The sequence below is a fragment of the Theropithecus gelada genome, chromosome 13 (assembly GCF_003255815.1).
Source record: "Theropithecus gelada isolate Dixy chromosome 13, Tgel_1.0, whole genome shotgun sequence".
In the NCBI taxonomy this organism is placed as follows: domain Eukaryota; kingdom Metazoa; phylum Chordata; class Mammalia; order Primates; family Cercopithecidae; genus Theropithecus; species Theropithecus gelada.
Window position 1 is genome coordinate 4490781 of NC_037681.1, and position 22812 is coordinate 4513592.

At 46.6% G+C, this 22812-nt stretch overlaps 1 protein-coding gene across 4 annotated transcripts; it reads right to left on the reverse strand.

The window, feature by feature from the left end:
- Positions 1–9796: 9796 nt before the first annotated feature.
- On the reverse strand, positions 9797–15709 carry IL37 (interleukin 37). Of its 4 annotated transcripts, XM_025354763.1 has the most exons (5): positions 15574–15709; positions 14814–14876; positions 11434–11553; positions 10897–11039; positions 9797–10116 (listed from the first exon to the last, which is right to left on the reverse strand). In XM_025354763.1, exons 1-5 carry the CDS (start codon positions 15707–15709, stop codon positions 9868–9870), a joined length of 711 nt encoding a protein of 236 aa, XP_025210548.1. In that variant the 3' UTR covers positions 9797–9867. The 4 variants fall into 4 exon arrangements, with proteins under 4 accessions (XP_025210548.1, XP_025210549.1, XP_025210550.1 ...); XM_025354764.1 differs by lacking the exon at positions 14814–14876; XM_025354765.1 differs by lacking the exon at positions 11434–11553 and having other exon boundaries at positions 9868–10116.
- Positions 15710–22812: the final 7103 nt, after the last annotated feature.

Here is a 22812-nt window from a genome sequence, read left to right on the forward strand (position 1 = left end):
GACACCGCCATCGGGAACTTCTCAGAGGCCATCCTGCTCCCCTAGTTCCAGCTCCAGGGCCCCCTCTCACTTCTCATTTCCCTGGACTTCTACCCATTCCCAGGCCCTTGTCTTTCTAGGGATGCCATGGCCACTGTATATTTATTTATTTATTTAATTTATCTTTGAGAGAGGATCTCTTTCTGTCACCTGGGCTGGAGTGCAGTGGCACAGTCATGGCTCACTGTAGCATTACCCTCCTGGGCTTCAGTGATCCTCCTACCTCAGCCTGCCAGGTAGCTGGGACTGCAGGTACATGCTACCACATGAGGTTTTTTTTTTTTGTAGAGGTCTTATTGTTTCCCAGGCTGATCTCAAACACCTGGCCTCAAGCAATCCTCCCACTTCAGCCTCCCAAAGCACTAGGATTACAGACATGAGTCACTACACCCTACTAGGTTGCCATGTCTTTATCGGGCAGCTCAATCTAGTTCCCTCTGTCTCCAAACATATCCTGGTCCCACTCTAAGAGCTGTCTTGCCACACCTAAACGCACCATCGAAAGGATTTGCCGACCCCAAAGCAGTACTGTGCCCAAGGAATGCTACCTCTAGCTTCTAAAGCAGAGGTTCCCAAACTCTCTCAGTTCATGGCATCTTTAGTGTACCAGGAATTTCTTCACAGAGTACTTTAAGCCAAAAGAAACACCTGACAGTTCTGTTTCTCTCTCTCTCTCTCTTTTTTTTTTTTTTTTTTTTTTTTCGAGATGGAGTCTTGCTCTGTCACCCAGGCTGGAGTGCAGTGGCACAATTTGAGCTCACTGCAACCTCCGCCTCCCGGGTTCAAGCAATTCTCCTGCCTCAGTCTCCTGAGTAGCTGGGATTACAGGTGCATGCCACCATGCCCGGCTAATTTTTGTGTTTTTCGTAGAGACAGGTTTTCACTATGTTGGTCAGGCTGGTCTCGAACTCCTGACCTCGTGATCCGCCCACCTCGGCCTTCCAAAGTGCTGGGATTATAGGCGTGAGCCTCCATGCCTGGCCAGTTCTGCTTGTTAAGTAATTGCGTTGAAACAATTTAATGGCAATGGTTTTCATGGGCCTGACAGATGTCACTGTGTTTTTCTCAAAATATTTAAATATCCCATGACACCTCGTGAGTGTGCTGAGGTGCCCCTACAGTCCACACTTTGGGAACCACGGTTCAAAACTAATAGTTGGTATATATGTCACCTCCAAATGCCCTAGCAAGGTAATAGAAACCCATAGTGATGATTGTATGTAATGTAAATGGGGGACTGAATCTGATGGGAGAGGAGGGGATTTCAGAGAGGTGCTGTCCCACCCTTAACACCAGCTGGATCTGGCACAAACAGGCCAACATTACTCTCTGTTGTAGCCAAGAGAGTCACTTTCTAGATTCATCTCCCAGTGGAAGTTCCAAAGGGTGCTGGGATTAGAATAGTATACGAGAGAAAGCAAGGGCAGAAAGATAGTTTGTCTCTTGGTAAAAACTTGTAAACATGACTCATCTAATATCAGAAAATCTAGGAGGAAAGCTTAACTATTATCAGATTGCTGTGACACCTAATGGTGCAAACGGTTTCCAGTTAGGAGTCCAACCCTAAGATACAGTGATTCTCAACCTTGGCTGCACAATAAAATCACTTGGAGAGTTTTCAAAAAATACAAATGGCTGGGCCACCCAGACCAGTTAGTTGAGTCAGTCTCCGAAGGCAAGATCCAGAGATCTATATTTATTTATTTATTTATTTATTTGAGACAGGGTCTTGCTCTGTCACCCAGGCTGGAGTGCAGTGGCACAATCTCGGCTCACTGTAGCCTCAGCTTCCTGGGGTCAAACAATCCTCCCATCTCAGCCTCCCAAGTAGCGGGGACTACAAGTGTGCACCACACCCAGGTAATTTTTTTTTTTTTCTTTGTAGAGACAGGGTCTCACCATGTTGCCCAGGCTGGTCTCAAACTCTCAAACTCCTGGGCTCAAGAGATCCTCCTGCCTCAGCCTCCAAAGTGCTGGGATTACAGGTGTAAGCCACTGCACCCAGTCTAAAAGTTTTAAATTTTGACGAGGTCCAATGTACCTATTTTTTTGTTGTTCTTGCTTGTGCTTTTAGTATCATCTAAGAATCAACCACCAAATCCAAGGTCATAAAGATGTATGCCTGTTTTCTTCTAAGAACTTTATAGTTTTAGCTCTTACATTTAAGTGCTTGAGTCATTTTGAGTTAATTTCTGTATATGGTGTGAGGTAAGGGCCCAGTTGCATTCCTTCACATGTGATTATCTAGCACCATTTGTTGAAAATATGATTCTTTCCCTCATTGAATGGTCTTGGCACCTTTGCTGAAAATCAATTGATCATAGACGTATGAGATTATTTCTGGACTCTCAATTCTATTCCATGTATTTCCATCTCTCCTTATGAGGTAGGGGGTGGGACTTGACTGTGGAGGCAAGACTGGGACAATGGACCAAATTGAGGACTAACTGAAACAGGGCTTGGGTGGAAGGAGCTTTTCATAAGACATACCCACCAGTTCACCATGTCAGTTTGCTGTTTCCATGGCAACACCAGGACATTAACTCCCCTTCCATGGCAATGACTCGATGACTGAAAAGTTATTATCAATTCCCTAGAAATTTCTGCATAAATTGCCCCTTAATCTGCATGTGTTAAAAGTAGATATAAATGACTGCAAAACTGCCCTGACTTCAGGAGTTTGAGACCAGCCCGGCCAATACAGTGAAATCTCGTCTCCACCAAAAATACAAAAAATTAGCTAGGCACGGTGGTGTAGTTACTGTCAAAGCCCCACACTAGGCCCTTTGAAAAATATGGAGTGTGTCAGAAATGAATCCTATACAATGATGTGACAACTGCAATACAAGATACTGCAATATAGCTGACCTCACCAAAGCACAGGCAGGGGCAGCTCAAAGAGGAAAATATCACTTCCAGCAAGGGATTGAGGGAGGCCTTTAGGGAAGAAGTGGCATATAAGCCAGATTTACAGGATGTGGGGGATGTAGGGAGTAGATGACAGAGAAGAGAGTGAAAGCTGGGAATCCCAGCTAAAGGCATCAGGTTTATGGAATTAGTAGGGGACAATACTGAGTGTGTTTATGTTTATGTATGTATATAATTACGTAGTATAATTGCTAATTGACAAATTAATCTATCACATTTTACATTACCAGATTTTACATCTGTTGTTCTAAATAGACTCAGTCATCAGCCCTGTGTGTGGGCTCTTACCCACCCCCATGCACACCTGAGCTCAGACACTGATGGATGGATCATCTGCCGATCAGAGGTGGCAATAGGGACAAGTTCTCAATTTAGAGTTCCTCCTTCTAGGCACAGCTAATGCAGCTGAATGCCTAATTCCACCCATATTCAGGTGAATCCATGGCCACCGCTGCAGCAGGTCCTGCCCACTCAGAAAGCCTCCACAAGAGAAGGCACACCCCTCTGACTGTTCCTAAGCTCCTGCCATCTTCACCCCACGAAGCTTCTGCTTCTGCGTGCTTCCTGCCTTGCCCTGTCATCCCCACCCTTGCACTGTCCTCACCATTGGTACAGCTGATGCCCGATGCAACAGAGATCCATGACACCCTGGGCATTGCTGATGGCCTGGGCCCCCCACTGAGAAGGCACAGAAAAGAGGGTTATTACTGCTACTAATAATCATAATGAACTTTCCGTTGATATTATCAACACTACTACTACAAATGATAATAATGGACTTTCACTGAATCCCTCTTAACTCCTCCTGTCAACCCTATGTAAAATAGGTTTTATTATTTTCCCATTTTCCTGGTGGGTGAAATGAGGTTGGAAATGTACGAACTTGTTCAGCTTTCAAAGACACCTACATGTTCCTGGCCACGTCTATGCCTCGTGATCACACCAGGGGAGGCAGGAAATCAAGGCTTTGTTGTCCAACTCTGTAGGAGAAGATTTAATCATCATGGGTGAAGAGCGGGAGAAAGAAATCGCAAGCCATAAGAGCGGGAAGGCGCTCCAAGCACCATTGTCCAAGGGTTAGGTGTGGCCAGGATGCAGTGCAGAGTTCTCCTGGTTAAAGACTGCCTCCTCTCAAAGGATCTCAACCTCACTGGCTCCTGCTCACTGTACCCACCTGAAAGGGGCAAGCTTGCTGGGTGCTTCCTTCCAAAGCTTCACTTCCTTCTGCTTTTGTAGAGGGGGTTGTTGTGTTATGCTGTTGCTACAATGTCGGTGTGGATAAGTATGAAAAACAAAATACCTAATGGAAACGATACATAGAGTATATACTAAACATTTTTAAGGCATACTTATAAACTTCTTAAAACACACAAAGCAAAATTATACGCTCTTCATAAATATCTACATATAAATATAAGAGCAACATCTGTTCATTTTCTCCTCTTATGTTTATATGTAGATTTCCTGGTTGGATACACCCCCGGTCATGCCTGGGCACTGCTTCTCCATTTACAATTGGGGTTGGCCTGACTGATACCTGTCTCCCTGGAGGGTACGGTCTGCACCTGGGTCTGCTCAGCCTTTCACCCTCATTGCCTGACACAGAGTAAACTGCAGAGGGCTCAGCAGTCTAGCCCACACTGTCCCACTGCATGTAAATAAGCCTCTCCCAGCTGCTGTCTTCGCTGGGTGCCTCACTGCTGGGGACAGTGCACAGCCACCAGATGTGCCACACGATGGAATTTTTCCATGGTTCAGACTCATATCATCTGGAGTAGGACATCTCCTATCATGTGTATTTAAGCCTAGACTGAAAGCTAGTACAGCGGGCTGCCAATGTCCAGTCACCCAGTGTGGGCTAGTCACCCAGAAATGGCTCTCAGGCTGAAAAACATATTACCATTTTCTAATGAAATGTATCGGGAGGAGGCAGTGTTTCTTCAAAGGGTGAACAAGAAAGAACCACTTGCATCAGAATTACTTGGGAGGTTTTTTTTTTTAAGGCAGCTAAATCCCTGAGCTACATCCCAAAACAGTTAAACAAGAATCTCAGGTTGTGCAATCTCTCTTTTTAGGAAGCTCCCTCAAGTGAGTCTTATAGCACAGTAGTTTTAGCACCTCAGGGGCAGTGCAAAGAACTCTGGACTAGGAGTCACAACACCTGAAAGTCTGCCCCTTAAAAGCCACATGACTGTAGTAAAGTTACTTGACATCTCTACATCTATTTCCTCACCTATAAAATGGGCACACAAATTCTCCCTCAATTGGTGATTGTCAATCACCCAATGCATGTGAAAATTCCCTCATGGACCAGGAATCACCAGGACCATGACAATGTACTGAACAGTCCCCTCTGCTGTCCCTGCCCCCTTGGTGCAACTGACCTCTGATCCTGTCCTGAGCCCCTGCATGAAGCCTCTCTGATAAAGCACCTTCTGCCAGGGACTGCGGGCAAGGAACAAGGGGGTGTCCAGAGGCTCCAAGTCTCCTGATTACTTGAACTTTAGAATGCATTTTCCTATGGAAAATTGCCAAGGAAAGGTGGGCTAAGTAAAAAATAATGATGATAACATGTTTTTGCAGTAAAAAATTGAGTAGGCTTTTGGCTGAGAGGTGGAAACCCCAACTATCATGCATTTCAGCCCTCTGGTGGAAACTGCTTCAGGCTCTAAATTTCAGGCTCTAGACTGACTCAGGGATGAATGTTTGGAAGCTGAAGCCAATCTGTGGTCTCTTCTCCTGTAGCGCAGGAGTCAGTACTTTTCATAGAGTGCCAGATTCTATATATCCTGCCACATGCTCTGTTGTTACAGTACAAAGAAGGCCATAGACAGCATGGCTGTGTTGGCAAATACACAAAACAGGCAACAAGCTGTATTTGGCCTTTAGGCTGCAGTTTACCAACCCCTGTACTAACACAAGGAGCTCAAAGGTGGCGGTGGTGGTGTGCTGGAGCTAGCTTATATCAGCTTGCAATAGCCAATTGTTAATATCTCTTCCAAACTCTGTGTCTGTGCCTTCATGTTGGTAGTTTGAAATTGGCCGTATTTGGAGTAGTTATGCCATGGAAATTGGCAAAAGCTGTATACCCATCTTCACCAGCCCCCTGAGAACCAGCTGATCACATCACTAGGCATGTGTCCACCAGGATGAGATTGAGGGCTGGGGTTGGTTGAGCCAGACAGTGCATGGGAATGTGGGAAGAAAATATTAGATGTCAGTTCCTATTTTATTTAGTCCTTGTAAGTTTTTGAATTCTGTGTAAGTTTCATAATGTACCAATGCCCGCATTTCAAGACATGTTCTAGACTTCGTTTAATTGATTAGGATAATTGGGATCAAAAAAGTGTTTGGAGTCTACCACTCCTAAAGCTATTTATTATGTCCTGTGCTGGATAGCTCATTCATGAACAGAGTGCTGAGTGAATAAGGTCTTCTCTTTCTACTCCCAAGACAGCCTTCCTCTTGTCCCCACCTGCCTCACTTGGCCCCAGGACCTCGGATGGGGTAGGAGGAGTGACCAGCTGTGAAAGGAGCTCTGGTTGGAATGTTTCCTATGGGAGTTTCTGCCACAGATTAAATGCCCTGAGATCACCTTTTGAGAGACATTAAATTTCATGAGATGAACAGTTATCACGTTGGGTATTATGAGTTGAATTATGTCCCCCAAAAAGATATGTTGAGGTCCTACCCCCCAGTAGCTGTGAATGTGACCTTACTTGGAAATAAGGTCTTTACAGATACAGATCAACTTAAGATGAAGTCATTCGAGCGAGCCCTAATTCAGTATGACTCTGTCCTTATAGGACAATCTGGACACAGAAACACAGAGAGAAGACAGCCATGTGAAGATGCGGGCAGAGACTGGAGTTTTGATGCCACCAGCCGAGGAACTCTGGAGCTACCACAAACTGAAGGGAGGCTTGGAACAGATTCTCTCTCAGAGCTCTCGGAATAAATCAACAACTGGGGTTCAGACTTTGGCCTCCTGAGCCAGGAGACGATACACTTCTGTTGTTTTAAGCCACCCAGTTTATGGTTCTTTATGGGAGCCCTAACAAACCAATACTTTGGGATTCTCAGGTGTAAGGCATAAGGGCCAAAACTTTTTCACTAAACATAAAGATCCATGATTACAATTACAGTTAGGAAAATGAAATTCAAAGCCACCTGAGTTTATTTATACACTTTTTCCAAAATGCATCTACTTTGCAGGGGAAGTCATATTACTATAGAAATAAGGAGAAGACCATCATTTAAATAGAAGCCTTCCTTTCCTTTCTCCCTCCCTCTTTTTTTTTTTTTCTTTTTTTTCCTTTCTTCATTTATAAAAATCTTACGGAGTTCCTACAAGTGCCAAGCGCTGCAGTGGGTTCTTGGCATACATCAAAGAGCAAAGCACTTGTGGGACTTACATGCTAGTGGGAGACACAAACAATAAATGTAAGAAGCAAACTATATAGCATGTTACAGTGAGAACAATAAGACTGGGTAAAGGGGAGTCGGCAGTGCTGGGGTGAGAAAAGTTTCCAGCATTCAATGGCATAGCACACACATATGTGATCACCACAACCATGCCTTTCGTCAAGTCAACAGTACACAGGGCCTTGTGCTTCAGTAAGGTGTTGATGGATTTGCTACCTTGGTGGAACCTCACAGGAAGCATGAGTGACCCATGCCAGAGTGACTCGCTATATGTCACCAGGTTGGAAGGGGATGGAGCAGGACCAAGCCCAGGCTGTCTGTGTCTCCATTTGGCCTGCATGTTCAGCCTCCTCAAGGCCATGGTCAGTAAGCCCCATCTTCTTTCTGCTAGTCTGTAAGGGAACCAGAGTCCTCACTGCCATGAGACAGCCCTGGCTCAGAGACTAATTTGAATAGCTGTGTCTTTGTCATGAAAATAGTTTTGTGATATTATGAAGAAGACATGCCTTCCTCTCCAAAGTATTGGTGTCACCTGGCCACACTTTTTTCTTTTATATACATACATAATATTTCACATATTTATGGCATACATGCAAGTATTCATTACATGCACTGAATGTGTAATGATCAAGGTAGAATGTTTGGAGTATTCATCGCCTTGAATATTTACCATTTCTCTGTGTTGGGAACATCTACTAAATATACTATGTACTTTTTTGTCACTGGGCTGGTGTTGATCACCATCATCATCAGGATCAGAAACAGAAGCAGCTGACCTTGTCAGAGCTTCCCATGGGTGTCATCTCACTTGAGCCTCCGTGCCTGGGGTGCTGTCCCTACTCCTCCTTCATGGCTAAGCTTTGTCTGCCTGCCCACCACCAACACGCCTCTCTCCTGGGATTAGCTCTCCAGCTCTGCTTTGAGGAACATCACTGGCCTCATTGGATACAGTCTTGTAGGGAGTATTGATCAAGGTGTGCCGCCCTTCACTGACCAAGGAGTTCATACATGACTAGGGCAGTCACATGATTTGTTTGGAATCTCAATCTTTTGCTAACTGACAAAAAACATGATTGGCTCTTACCCATCTGAGTGAGGGGACCAATGTTTTCTGGCTTCTGTCATTTTTGGCCTGCCAGAAATCCCTGACTTGTTCTTCAGCGTGTCTTTCCATTTTGAAAGTTACTTCACATGATAGGCAGAATAATGGCACCCCAAAAACGTGCACATTCTAATCCCCACATTCTGTGAATATGTTACCTTACACAGCAAAAGGGACTTTGCATCTGTGATTAAAGTTAAGCTTCTTTGAGATGTGAGAGTATCCTGCATATTGAGGTGGGCCTGGTGTAAATTGCAAGCGTTATTATATGTAAAAGAAGAAGTCAGGAGTGTCAGAGTAAAGCAGTGTGAGAAAAACCCAAGCAGCGAAGATGGGAGTGGGCCACTAGCCAAGGAATGCAGGTGGCCTCTGGAAGCTGGAAGAGGCGAGGAAATTGACTCTCCCCTAGAGCCCCCCGAAGCATTGCAATCCTGCTGATTCTTTTATTTTGGCCCAGTGAGACACATTCCAGACTGACCTCCATAATTGTAAGATAATACATTGCATTGTTTAAACCACAAAGTTGGTGGTAATTTGTTACAGCAGCACTAAGAAATGAATATACCCAATATCCTTCTAGAAAGCTCCTTTCATAGTATACTTTTTGCTTAAATAAGCTAGAAGTGATTATTATTGCTTGTAACTGAAGAGCTAAAAGTAATAAACTAATTTCCAGGCCTCCGTCCCCTATATCCACCCCCTCATTCTGTTTCCAGGCCCTGATTTCTGTTCGACCAGCCTTCCTCTCCCCCATTATGAGGATCTGAGCCCTGCTTAGTGATAGGACCATGCCCTGTTGACAGGCCTCCCAGACACTAACTGGCTGCTCACCTGGTCTCCTGGCTATCATCTGAGCCAGATTCCTTGTCTCTGTGTCTTTTCCACAGGTCAGGTCACCCTGCTCCTTATCTGGGACCCAACTACCCCTTTTCCGTTATCACTTGGCTGGATCGTGACTTGCTGTTACATTTCTTTCTTGCACACTGTACCCTAGACAGAGACTCAGCCACTTCTGCCCCAGGATCAATGCCCTCAGAACTTACCAAACCCCAGTGGAAGGACTAATTCTAGAGCACAGCATGCACCCAGCTGCTCCTTCCTGCTGCAAGTATCGCACTCAGACTGGCCACATCATAGCATATGACACACACGTGGATATCTGATGGTTCAGGATAGCAGTACACAAGCAGAAGCTGGTCTCTTTCCAACCCAGAACTCTGTAATTAAACAAGCTTCTTGCTGTATTCTAAAAACACAAATCCTTAAAGTATGAATGAGAAATGAAACCCACTGACATAAAGGTTAGTGAGCAGATTTTGTGTTTTATATAACTAGTTCGAATTAGCAAGGAAGGCATTTGATGGGGCAGTTTCCTAATCGCTGACCTCACTGGGGCTCATTTCAGCTTTGCAAACTGGTTGAAATGAAAATTCAATGTGTTTCCTGTTCTCAAATTTGTCTGTCACTCCAACAGGTTCATTACAATTGCAGGAGGTGCAGATGAACCATCCGGGGTGAGCTGCCGACTCCAGCATGTTCCGGGAGCCCACCTGAGCCCTATAAAAGATGAAGGGCCGGCGTGCTGATTCCTTTAGGGCAGCCAGCTTCATCAGTTTCTTCTTCTGTGAGGTAAAAGAGATTAATTAGACAGCGCAGGCTTTGAGAGGCAGAAAAACCCAGCACATGTGCTCATCCTCCGGGCCTTTACGCAGGAGAGGAAGAGAAGAGGGAAGGCAGATGGTCCTTGGGGAAGATGATGTGTCAGCCTTGGTACTGGTATTTAAGGGATGAGAAGCAATCATGTCTTCTTTTCCATACCCTCTTGTCCCCCAAATTAAAAATACATTGAGACAAAGAGAGAGATGTAAGAGTCAGATGGACACCAAAATCTCAGCTCTATAGTTGTTAAAGTTCGTTTAGGGAATATGGCCTAGATCTATATCCAGTTGAGCTTCCTAAGATTTCTCCCCTCAAGTGAAAGGATACTCCATGCAGGACGAAATTTGCAGAGCAGGCACACTGCCCTCCGAGTGCTCCCTCACACCCTCCTGCCCCGCAGCAGCACGCCAGGGTCCTGACCCAACTGTGCTGCTTGCCACATGGAGGGCCCCAGCAGGAGGGGAGCGCCACCCGCCCAGGGCCAGGGCCGGTGAGCCCAGGAGAGGAGAATGGGTGCTCAGTTCCTCCTTGTCTCCCTGCTGTGTGGAGTCCCTCCTTCCCTAGAAGGGGCAAGGAACCAGAGAAGAAGGTATGGGACTCTTCTGCCTGGTGCTTCCAGAAAGGTGGATGTCCCTGTAATACTGGCCAAGATAAGAATTTGCAGAAAAGCGAGAGGCATTGAGGATCTTGGCCTTTTACTTTGGAGTAGCCAAAGGCACAGGAAATTGAGCTAGAATTCTCACCTTCAGCTGAAGGGATGGATGACTTTGTCCTTTATCCTTGTCACAGGAGAGACAAAACTCCCCTTTAGAGACCCCCAAGAGAATCGGACTTCCTTTCTCCGCAGAGGCTGAGCTCAAGGATGAGGCTAACGCAAAGAAGATCTCTGGAAAAAGACAGTCAGAACATGTGTGGATTCTGAGAGCAGGGAAAGGTCCCTCCTGTCTGCTGGGGTTTCAGGCCTGGTGCGCAGCCCCTCTCCCCTTGACTCTGTGGCCCACATCTCCCTCTATCACACCGGTTTAAGCTTCCTCTTCTTCCAACAACCTAAGTGTCTGTCTCCTTTTTTCCCAGCCTTCCAGAAAGACTCTGGTCATCGCTACAGATCTGGTCATCGCTAGAGACCCTTCCTCTGATGCCCTAGTCCCTGGGGCCTCCCCTCCCCGCTTCCACCACCTGCTGGAGATGGGGTATGGTATAGCACGGAGCTGAGCCCACCTGGAGGGAGGCCTTACCCTGCTGAGTGGGGACAGAAAACACAGCCAAAAACCGAGAGTCACCTGGGCGTATGTAGTTTTTATCTGGAACTGCTATGAGATTCCCAGAGTCCACGACCAGTACTTTGTGATCCTGGTCGTGAATGCTGAATTTCTTCGGGTTTAAGTTCTTCACCTTTGGACCTAGATCAATATCACCAGATATCAACAGTTCACATCGAAAATGAAAGACTTAGTCTTCTCTTCCCCACATCCAAGGGCCCCAGCCTCAGCTCTCCACCCTGCCTGTGGGCTCAGACATCACAGCCACTGAATATTTCTTCCACTCCTGGGCTTTCTATCTCGCTGGGACAAGCAATCTAGCATTCTGTGCAAGCACATGGGTTCCAGATTTGGACAGATGGATTCAAATCCAAGCTCTGCTGTAGGACAGAGGACAAGTTACTAAATCCCTCCAAACCTCAATGTCCTCATCTGTGAAATGAGAGTAATAACAGCACCTACTTGAGAGAGGAATTATGAGAACTAAAATGCTTACTCAAATTAAGTAGCACTTAGCCTGAGCGAAGAAAATGTCTGACGTATAAAAAGGACTCTTTATAATCATTGTTTTTCTTAACTCTCTTTTTTGCACCCTCTGATTGGAGGCATCATTCTATCAGCAGTGCCTGGAGTGGGACAGATCCCTGCACTGGCCAGTCTAAGGGAGTGGTGATGGGAGAGTTGGGAGGGTTGGAGGCAGGAAGCATCCAGGAGCCCAGCACGGTGCAAGGTTGGGCTTTAGCGGCTCCTTTGAAAAGCCACAAATCTTGCACCTGGCCCTGGAGGAAGAACTTCTAGCGGCAGGACCAGCCACAACAGTCCTCAGAGGGTTCTTAGGGCGTGGGCTCCTAGCAACTCATTTGGGCCAGGTCTGCCTAGAGTAGGGTCTTAAAAGGGAACCTTCCCTCCTGGCCTCTGATTGGACAGGTGACCCTCACCTCCACAAAGAGCTCAGGCACTTGTTTGATAAAGGGCAGGGGCCCCCAGGCTGGGCCAGTGACTGTCAAGAATGGGTGGGTGGCTGGAAAATGGCAAATGTGACAATATGACAACACAGTAACCACCACACTATGCGAAGCTTTAATATGGGTATCTGTGGTAGGCAATTCTAATGTAGAGAATAATTCTAAGGTGCCATTCTCCCCCCATGCCATAAGCACATGGCCTCTGCCTGGGTTTCTCACTGTGGAACGTCCTCCTGGTCTCCTCATGCCTAGAGAGAGGGGACGACTCCTCCTGTAACACCGGCTCTCCTGCCACCTCCTCCCTGCAGCCCTCCTCAGCCTCCTCTGCACAGGCTGGCTTCCTCTCTGGTGCTGCAGCGCTCTGCACTCGTCAGTGGTACCTGCACACAGGTATTGGCATCCTTGTCTTGCTGCCCTACAGCACTGTGAGCTCCCCAGGAGCAGGCTCCCTGTCTGACTCACCTGTGATCCTCCACCTCCCACCCTGTAGTGCCCCAAGCATCGTGGACACTCTCAGTGTCTATCGAAGAGATGGCTGGCCCCAGGCAAGATCCTAAGTAACTCCCCAGTGATATGGGGTCAGATGAGATCCATGGTTCTCACCCCTGCCTTCCATCAGAATCTCCTCGGGAGCTTTTCTGGGCCCACCCCAGACAGTCTGAGTTCATGGGGCAGGTGCAGGTTGACTGAGAGTCACTGAGCTAGCTGAACTCTAAGCCTTTCCATTTCCCACACTTTAATGTGCAAGAAATCACCTGCAAACTATGGTTCAGTAGGAGTGGGGGGTGCCAAGGCTCTGCCTTTCTGATGTGCTCTCAGAGCTGTGGGTGCTGCTGGTCTGAGGACACCCTTTGAGTGGCACGGCCTAAGCCTGTGGCTCTCAACCCTGGTGCACACTGGGAATCACCTGGTGGGTGGTATTTTAAGACCATGGATACCTGGGCCTCACACTCCTGAGATTCTCATTCACTTAGTCCAGGGTGAGACTGGAAAATACTATTTTTAAGAAGCTACTTTTCTAGCACTATCATCTTACTTTGTACCTCTTAAGTGCTTCTTAAAGCTGTTCTTTCCTTTTGTTTCTATCACAGCCTGACATAGGATCTCAGCGTCTCACATGCAGACCAGTTCACTGTCCTCCTAATCGGTGTTCTTGCTCATGATCCTTGACCCCAAATCTTTCTCAAAGCCACTCTGAAGGTGTGAGTGGTTTCAAGGTGCTTGCAGTTGTTTTATGTAGGGAAGTTGTACTCCAACAGCAGCAGTAACATCAGTGCCAGCGCCGGCTTTAAGGCACTAGTAATTTTCTGCAGGGCAGTAGCCCTCAGACTTTCAAGATGCATCACGACAACCTGGAAGGCTTGTTAAAGCAGCCCCCAGAGCCTCAGCCCCCTGAGTTTCTGATGCAGGAGGTCGCTGGTGGGGCCTGGGAATCTGTATTCCTCACACTTCTAGGAGCTGATGCTGCTGACGTTTGAGGACCAGACTTGGAGAACCACTTCTCCCAGATTTGAAGGACATCCCAGCCCTGACAAGGAGAAGTCAGGACAGGCCCGACAGAGAGGCTTGTGCACTTGGTTCCACCTGAAGTGGACACAGTGCAGATCCAAAGCCAGCAATGGTGTAACTACAACAAAACCAAAACATCAAAGGTCACTGCAGCAGCAGCGGTGGAGCAGTGACAGCAGCCTCCCCCTACTGTGCCAGGCGCCCTTACACAGCTGGTCCCATTTGTCCTCTCTGCCACTTTACCAGTGAGGCTCAGTCTTCATGCATCCACCTGCACTAGAGCTGGGGCTCAGACTGAGGTCTCCTGACTCTTTCCTGAGAAGAGGAGGTGACGGGAGCCTTAAGCCTGAGTCAAGCAGACAGATGTTATAGTACCTTTAAATCTCCACATCTGTCACTGACTACCTGTGTCACCTGGGGCAGGGAATCTCCGCTGTCCGTCTCGGTTTCCACGCCTGAACAGTGGTAATGTTCACAGTTTCCTACTGGGGTGTTGTGGTGTTCAAATGGCAGCATGAGAGGAAGGTTCAGTCTCCGAAGGCGCCGCCCTGAGCCCTTAGTGGTGTGGGTGTCCCTGCACCCCCGCTGGCCACGTGGCTGTTTGTCATCGGTGTTGGGAGGGGGTCTGTGTCTCCAGTCTCTTGACTATGATCAGAAGAGGCACCTGGAAGGTTCCCAGGCACAAACTCTTCCTTGCCCTGTGCCTCTTAGCAGGTGAGCATCACCTGCCCCTCCCCGGGCTCATCTTTCCCAGAGTTCTCTCCTGATGGGATTTGCTTCCACAAAAGAAAGACTTCAGCCCCATCCAGCATCCTTAGGTGTCCCCAGTCTACAATTCTCCCACCCTCTAAGAGGGCCCGATGGCGCCATCCCCCATCCCCACCCTCGCACCTCAGCCACCCCCATCACCTCACCCTGGGGCCTTACTTGTGTGAACAAAATTCATGGAGGGGAGGCTTGGGCCTGGTTCCAGGGGGCTTCCAGCCGGGTCTGCAGTCAGACACAGTGAGGTTAGCATATGCAATTGGGATTTTCCAAGGATTTAGGTGTATCAAGGACCGTGTAATTCCCTCTTCTGTGTATGTGCTGAGAAATACTACAGCAGCATGATAGTAATGACATTAAATCATAGCTTGCCTCTTCAGAAACGTAGAATAGAGATGAACTGGCTCAGGGGTTTGGCCTCTGGCATGCTACAGGCCTCTCCCTTCACACCTCAGTAGACAGTCATTGGGTCAAAAGCCTCCTCCTATTGTCCCCCAAGGGCAGCACCCAACTGCATTCCTCATGGAGTACTCAGATGCCCTGTGCCTGGGTCATTTTTTCAACCCAGCCTCAGAGAGTCGCTTCTCATCAGAGGTTTCTCTTCCACTTGGGAAGGTTGGGAGGGAAGAGATGCATTTTGAAGGATATGCAACCATCCAGTTGGCAAACAGGATGCTAAAGCCCCAAATCTGTAGGTGAGGACGATCCTTCTATCTACCACCTTATGTGCCTGGACACTGAAGCAAAGCTTCCTTTTCCCTTCCAGAATTTCTCTTGTCTAGTTATTTGTCCAGGGAAGTTTGAAAGCTCACTGACTGTGCATGGTCCGCAGGAAACAGCTGGGTCTGTGCACAGCACCTAGCAAAGTCCTGCTCTAGGAATTATACTTTGGCCCTGAGGTGGATTTCTACAAGAACCTTACCTTCTGAGTAGCACTGGGGTTCATCTTTTTCTGAGTAGCACTGGGGTTCATCTTTTTCTGAGTAGCACTGGCGTTCATCTTTTTCCCAGTCTTCAGAGCCCATTTTCACTCCTGAGTTCTCCCCCACAAAGGACATTTTCAACGTTGAGTTATTACTCATCAGAAAATGGAATGAAGTCCAAGGCCTAAGGAGATAGGAAGGGGACCAGTTATGGCATCTTCTGACCCCAGGACACCTTGCTGGATGTCCCTGGTGCTGAACATACCACTGGCCTTGCTCTCTAGTTAGAAATGCTTGCTGCAACCAGAAAGGCCCCAAGGGGCCAGACCATGCTCTCCTGCCTGTCACTCCTTCAAAGCAGAATTTTCCGAACTGTGAGTCACAGTGCTAACACACAGGGTGCAGTAGCATTTTTGTGGATCTCGGCATTTTATAAAAATAAAATAAAAAAAGTTAAAAGTGCATTGCTCTAGTCTTAGGGCTGGCACACTATGGCCCTTGGCCAAATCTGGTCCCTGACTGTTTTTTTAAATAAAGTTTTATTGAAACACAGCCAAGCTCTTGTTTACATATGGTCTGTGGCTGCTCTGAGGCTACAATAGCATGGTTTAGTAGTTGAGAGATCATCTGGCCAGCAAAGCCTAAAGTACTTACCATCTGACACCTTCTATAAAAGTTTGCTGAGTCTCTGCAGTAGCCTAATCTTTGCCTAACAAAAAGCAGTTGCTCTGCAACCTCTTTTCATGAAAACCTAAGCCACTAAAGGTCCCAGGAGGCCCAATCCCTAATATCTTAGGATAGGATTGACTCACATGACTTGCTTCATTGGGAGGGGTTGGAGGAGATATATTTATATATACAAATTCTGCACACCCTATCTCAGTTGACAAAGAGCCTTCCACAACATCAGCCCAGGCCAACATAGGACAGAAGTAGAGCAAAAATTGGTATTCCCATCTTACAGATAAAAAATCTGAAGTTAAGTGACTTGTTCAGGATCATATTACTTCTAAGATTGCAGAGATAGGCAGTTTGTGTACAAACCCAATCCTTTGAGAATGGTTTAGGAGCGAGACAAAGGGAACAAAATTGTTCATGCAAAAAAAAAAAAAAAATGACAAGGAAGGGCTTCAGGACTCAACAATAAGGACGGTGAGCAGGTGCAAGTAGGTAGAGCTGATGCGTCTTTAAGGACAGGGATATCTGCTATTTGATTTTAACCTGTTTGTGGTTTGGCAGTACCCCTGAATACATGAAGCACAACTGCCTTTGTCATGTTGGGGTAAATCAAAGGACACAAAAAATTGGAGGCACTTGACTGAGAATGTGGCAGGCAGAACATCAGAGCAAGAGATGTCTGACAGAAATGCAGGTGTCCAAAGACATAAAGATACTGTGGTGCTGCTCAAGGACAGAAGGATGCTTACAGGCTGGAGGACCTGGGGTCATCCCTGGGAGGTACTCATGAAATCGGCTGCCTGTATTAAGATAAATGCAGGGAGCTTTCACGGAACTCCCTAAAGAAGCAGTGCATCTGGCCATCTGAAATCCATCTCTTTGCACTCAAAATCTGTTCCCAAGGACCAATATTTTCTAGACTCTGAAGTCAGTCTCCTGAGCCTTCAGAGAAGGGATTTCCAAGGTTTGCGGGTTTCCTAAGCTAGTGTCTGCCTGGCCCTCCAGCAATGCCCTACTTGTTGGCGGAAGCCCTCCTGGGAGAGAGCAGGCTGCTACTGGGGCTGAGAGCAAGGTGTTCTGGGCAGGTCTCCGAGATCACATTTAGAAATTCAGATGTGCTTCCAGTGGAGATAAAAAGCAAGGGTCGAGATGGCCAGATGCTACTCTACTTCCCCATTCATGCCTGTTGGTCTTGAAAGCGAGCACAGGAGGACCACCTACCTGGGCCAGGGATCCTCGTGGTCTGTGGCTCTGTCTTGGACTCCTGGAGCTCTGTTTGCCTTCAGTTCTTAGGATCCTTTACCTGAACGAGCTAGGTCTGGAACTCATTTATAATCATAGCCACTCAATAGTTTGTGAGTGGCTATGCAAACACAACACAGTATTCCTTTAGCCAATAATAAATAGCATCCTCGGTTATCAGTCATCACTCATTTCCTGCTATTTTCCATGCCAAGGGTATAAACAAATTCCTGTGGGGGTAGTGCCACTCTGCTAAGGACTGTGCCACACCCATTCAACACATTTCAAGGCACTTGTGATAGATCAGGTGGCTTCCGGTCCAGTCCAATAACAGAGGTATAGAAAACAGAGGAGAGTGAAGAAAAGAGGGTACACAGGGTTTAGATCAGCCAATGAGCCTGGGAGGTTCAAGGAAGCCCTTGTTCTCATGACGGTTCTTTGCCCCAATCCCAGAGTTCATGCAAGTGGAGTCCCCATGTCCCAGAGTGAAGGGGTGGCCTGCCCCTCCACACCTGTGGGTGTTTCTCATTAGGTGGAATGAGAGACTTGAGAAAAGAAAGGAGACACAGAGACAAAGTATAGAGAAAGAGAAAGAAAAAGTGGGCCCAGGGGACCGGCGCTCAGCTTACAGAGGACCCACGCCGGCACCAGTCTCTGAGTTCCCTTAGTATTTATTGATAATTATCTTTACCATCTTAAAGATAAGGGAGTGGCAGGACAATAGGATCATTGTAGGGAGGAAATCAGCAGTAAGACATATGAACAAAAATCTCTGTGACATGAATAAGTTTAAAGGAAAATGCTGTGCCTTGAGATGCCTATGCAAACATCTCCATAAACCTTTTAGCAGCATTGTTTCAGCCTATCACATGGGGAAAAACCTTAGACAATACCTAGCTTTCCTAGGCAGAGGTCCCTGCGACCTTTGGCAGTGTACGTGTCCCTGGGTAATTGAAATTAAGAGAATGGTGATGACTTTTAACCAGCAAGCTGCCTTCAGGCACTTGTTTAACAAAGACACATCCTGCACAGCCCAAAATCCATTAAACCTGAGTCACCGCAGCACATGTCTCTTGCAAGGACAAGGTTGGGGATAGGGTCACAGATTAACAGCATCTCAAATACAGAACAAAATGGAGTCGCTTATGTCTACTTCTTTCTATATAGACACAGTAACAGGCTGATCTCTTTTTCTTTTCCCCACACCAGAGAAAAATGTTCTCCTTTCATGTCCCCTTCCAGGTACACTCCGGGATGCACTGACAGTGCCCTATATCTCTTCTGTGTCCCCTCTTCTTCAAAGGTGACATGCAAAGGAACCTTCCTTGATCAAGCCCTCCAAGGACTAGCTTCCTTCTACAGCCCATTAGCTATTTACCTGCATTTCCTTGCATTTTTCCATTGTATTTGCCCTTGTCAGTTACTGTGTATGGCTATGTTTTACAACGCCACACACAGCTGGTCAGTATGAAGGGAAATCCACATAACCAATTAAGGTAATAGCTTCTGGACCACCAGCAGCAGCATGTCAATAACACAGGAACAACAGGCCAGCACAATAGTCAACCACCATGCTCTCACTGTGCCAGGTCTGGGCTCAGCCCATTTATTTCTTTTTCTCCAGCCAAATCCTTTGATGACCTTGGGGGTAAATACCATCCTTCCTGTTTTACATACAAAAGGCAGCGCAGCTTAAAGAGGATGTACAATTTACCCAAGATCACATCCTTAGTTACTGGAAAAACTATAACCCAGGGCTTTCTGAGCATGCTGCAGCCTCATCTCTTAAACTTCACTGAAGACTGTGGTCTCATCTTGTAGCCTTTCTTCACACACAAATTTATGTAACATACAAATACAAGAATGTGTCTGACAAATTATTTTGCAAGATACATTTCCCACTTAATGTATCTTGACTTTTCTACTCAATATGATATCTCAAACATCATTCCATTTCATCAATACTTTTCTACAATAGTATATCTAATTACTGCAAGGTATTCCATTATTTGTCTAAAGACCTGGAAAAATGTTATTCCCTTGATGGCTAGAATAAAAATCCCTGATTTGTCTGTTAAATTCCCAATAAGGAGACACATATCTTTAGAGAACTTCTTGATAAACCTCTTGGGATGGGATGAGATTGTGAAGGAAAAGAGGAAGTAAATATTTTAAAAAGTCAAAACAAACACTAACTTATCTTCTAAGAAGGTGGTTGGGGTAACTGTGGGCACTTCTGTGGTACTGACTTCTGGAATGAATGAGGATGTGAGTGTGGGGGCAGCAGGTCCTTGCTCTCAGGACAGGGAAAATGGAGATGCGGGGAGGGTGCCATGTTGTGGTAGTTGCAATAGAGACTTGTAGAGATTCAGCCGAGTGGTTCCGGAAAGGAAGGGAAATGAGAGAGAAGAGTTTGTCTGTAATAGGGGTTGCTACATAGTGTAGTATGGAGTATTCATAAACCTTTGCCTTTATTATCCCATATAAAACCTCAGTAAGTTCGATTATCTGTACCAATACTGATATACAAGGGACACTGTTTGTTTGTAGAAGGTTGAAGCTCGAGAGAATAAGGGGCAGCTAACTTGTATGTCACATATGGACAGATCATAGTTTAACTAAGCCTCAATTTTGAACATTTGAGTTACTTTCACTTTTACGCTATTATATGTATGAGATATATATCTATATACACATATATGCATACATAATTCTGTGCTTAATATGCTTGTCCAAATCTTTGCATATATCGTTGATTACTCCACTAGGATAAATTCCTACATGTGTAAATGCTAGGCCAAAGGACATACATATTTTATTTTATATACTTTTTAAAATTTTCTATCTTACAGTGATTTTTAAGGACTCCAATTTATTGAAAAAAAAATTCACTTTTCTAACTACTCACTGCAGAGGCAATCACCATTCAGACTTTTGACAGGTAGCTGAGTTCCCGTGTGTATGTTTCTGTGGTATGTGTGTGTTTGGGGAGGTGCATGATGCATGTATGCTTTGTGTGTGTATGTTTTGTGCATATGTATTTTCATGTCATGTATAGGGTTGAGAGGTGAGGCCAGATGGACTTCCTGGGTCTAGCGGGGACTTGGGGAACTTTTCTGTCTTACAAGAGGATTGTAAAACACACCAATCATGAACTTTTCTGTCTTACAGGAGGATTGTAAAATGCACCAATCAGCGCTCTGTAAAATGCACCAATCAGCAGGAGTCTAAAAGTAGCCAATCACAGGGAGGATTGAAAAAAGGGCACTCTGATAGGATGGAAACGAAACATGGGAGGGGCCAATAAGTGAGTAAAAGCTGGCCTCCCCAGCCAGCAGCAGCAACCCGCTGGGGTCCCCTTCCAGGTTGTGGAAGCTTCCTCCTTTTGCTCTTCACAATAAACCTTGCTACTGCTCACTCTTTAGGTCCGTGCCATCTTCAAGAGCTGTAACACTCACTGCAAAGGTCTGCGGCTTCTTTCTTGAAGTCAGCCAGATCACGAACCCACTGGCAGGATCTATCTCTGAACACAGGTTTGTGGGCATGTTTGGTGTGTGTTGTGTGTATATATTTTGTGTGTGTGTTGTGTGTTGTATGTGTTGTGGGTATGTATGTTTTTATGATTTTGTGTGTGTGTGTTATGTGTGTGCTGGGCGGGGAGAAAGGCCTTTGGTTCCTTTGTATCCACAGCAGGAGACAGGGCTCAGCATGACTAGACATTTGTAATTGATTTATTTACATGAAAGGTATCCCCTTTTGCACTTTAGGCCGAAAATAAAACGGTGTAGTAGAGCGATGCTCCTCCATTTGAATCAGCCTCCTGCATTCAAGGTGGCGGATGTGCTGAGAGACATCCAGGAGTTGTTTTAAGAGGATTACCAGATGGCTCTGGAATTCCATCCATTCCCAAGGATACTCTTTTGATATTTCTGAACAGATGAGACCCCACTGAGAGATTCCACCTTTAAAGAAATTCAAGTGGCCACTTGCCAGCAAAGCCAGGTAAGCTGACACGAGGAGACGGACAGCACATGCTGCGAGGCATTCCCTTCATCAGACACAGCTCCTGCCCAGCATGGGAAGCCAGGGTCCTGGTCACTTTGTGGGGCCAACACTGCTGCTCCTTGGGTGACACTGCAAACAGCATGTGTCCCCAGGTCACTGGCCATCCTCTCTGATACCAGACATTTTGGTATTTGGGACCCTCTCCTGAAGCTTCTGGCAGCTCTGGGGGAGGGGAGCTTGTTCTCCCATGCACAAGTTATTTCAATAATTTACACTCATTTTTTGTTGTTATTTGGGCCATAGGATGTGAGTTTTAACAGAGACGAGGGAAAACTCTCAAGAGAATGTTCCAGATTCCTGGGAATCCTATGAGCCCTCCTCTGTGTGACTAGGACTACATTTTTAAAGCCTTCATTTGTGCAAAGGTCTTTGTGCTGACATAGTCATACCCCATTCCAGGGGCTTGGGCCATGGCCTCCTGTCTCGGCAGCATTTCTGGGTTAAGGGGCAGCCAGTGATTGTCCTCGATGCTTGGGGCACTACAGGGTGGGAGGTGGAGGATCACAGGTGAGTCAGACAGGGAGCCTGCTCCTGGGGAGCTCACAGTGATGTAGGGTGGTGAGACAAGGACACCAATACCTGTATGCAGGTACCACTGACGAGTGCAGAGCGCTGCAGCACCAGAGAGGAAGCCAGCCTGTGCAGAGGAAGCTGAGGAGGGCTGCAGGGAGGAGGTGGCAGGAGAGCCAGTGTTAAGGAGGAGTCTTTCCCTCTGTCTGGGCATGAGAAGACCAGGAAGAGATTCCGCAATGAGAAACCCAGGCAGAGGCTGTGTGCTTATGGCATGGGGGGAGAATGGCACCTTAGAATTATTCTCTACATTAGAATTGCTTACCACAGATACCCATATTATAGCTTCACATAGTGTGTGGTTACTGTGTTACCATATTGTTTTATTTGCTATTTTCCAGCCACCCACCCACCCCTGACAGTCACTGGCCCAGCACAGGGCCTTCCACCTTCCATCAAACAAATGCCTGAGCTTCTGACTGAGGGCTAAATCACCTGCTAGTTGGGAAGGGTCCCTGTTATAATCCCTGTCTAGGCAGGCCTGGTCCAGATGAACTCCTAGGAGTTCCCAGTGGCCCTGGGAAATCCCCTGGCCACTGTTATGGCTGGTCCCGCCAGCTGGAAGAGGTTCTTCCAGGGCCAGATGCAAGCTCTGTGGCTGTTCCAAGGAGGCTCTGCAGCACTAGCTCAGCCTTGTACCATGCTGGGCTCCTGGCGACTTTCTGCCTTCATCTCTTCCTTCT

Coding starts and splice junctions, on each gene's coding strand:
- IL37 (XM_025354763.1), bottom strand. CDS start 15,709: ATGTCCTTTGTGGGGGAGAACTCAGGAGTGAAAATGGGCTCTGAAGAC. Junction 14,877..15,573: donor ACCCCAGTGCTACTCAGAAG/GTAAGGTTCTTG, acceptor GTCTGACTGCAG/ACCCGGCTGGAAGCCCCCTG. Junction 11,554..14,813: donor CATGAATTTTGTTCACACAA/GTAAGGCCCCAG, acceptor ATATTGATCTAG/GTCCAAAGGTGAAGAACTTA.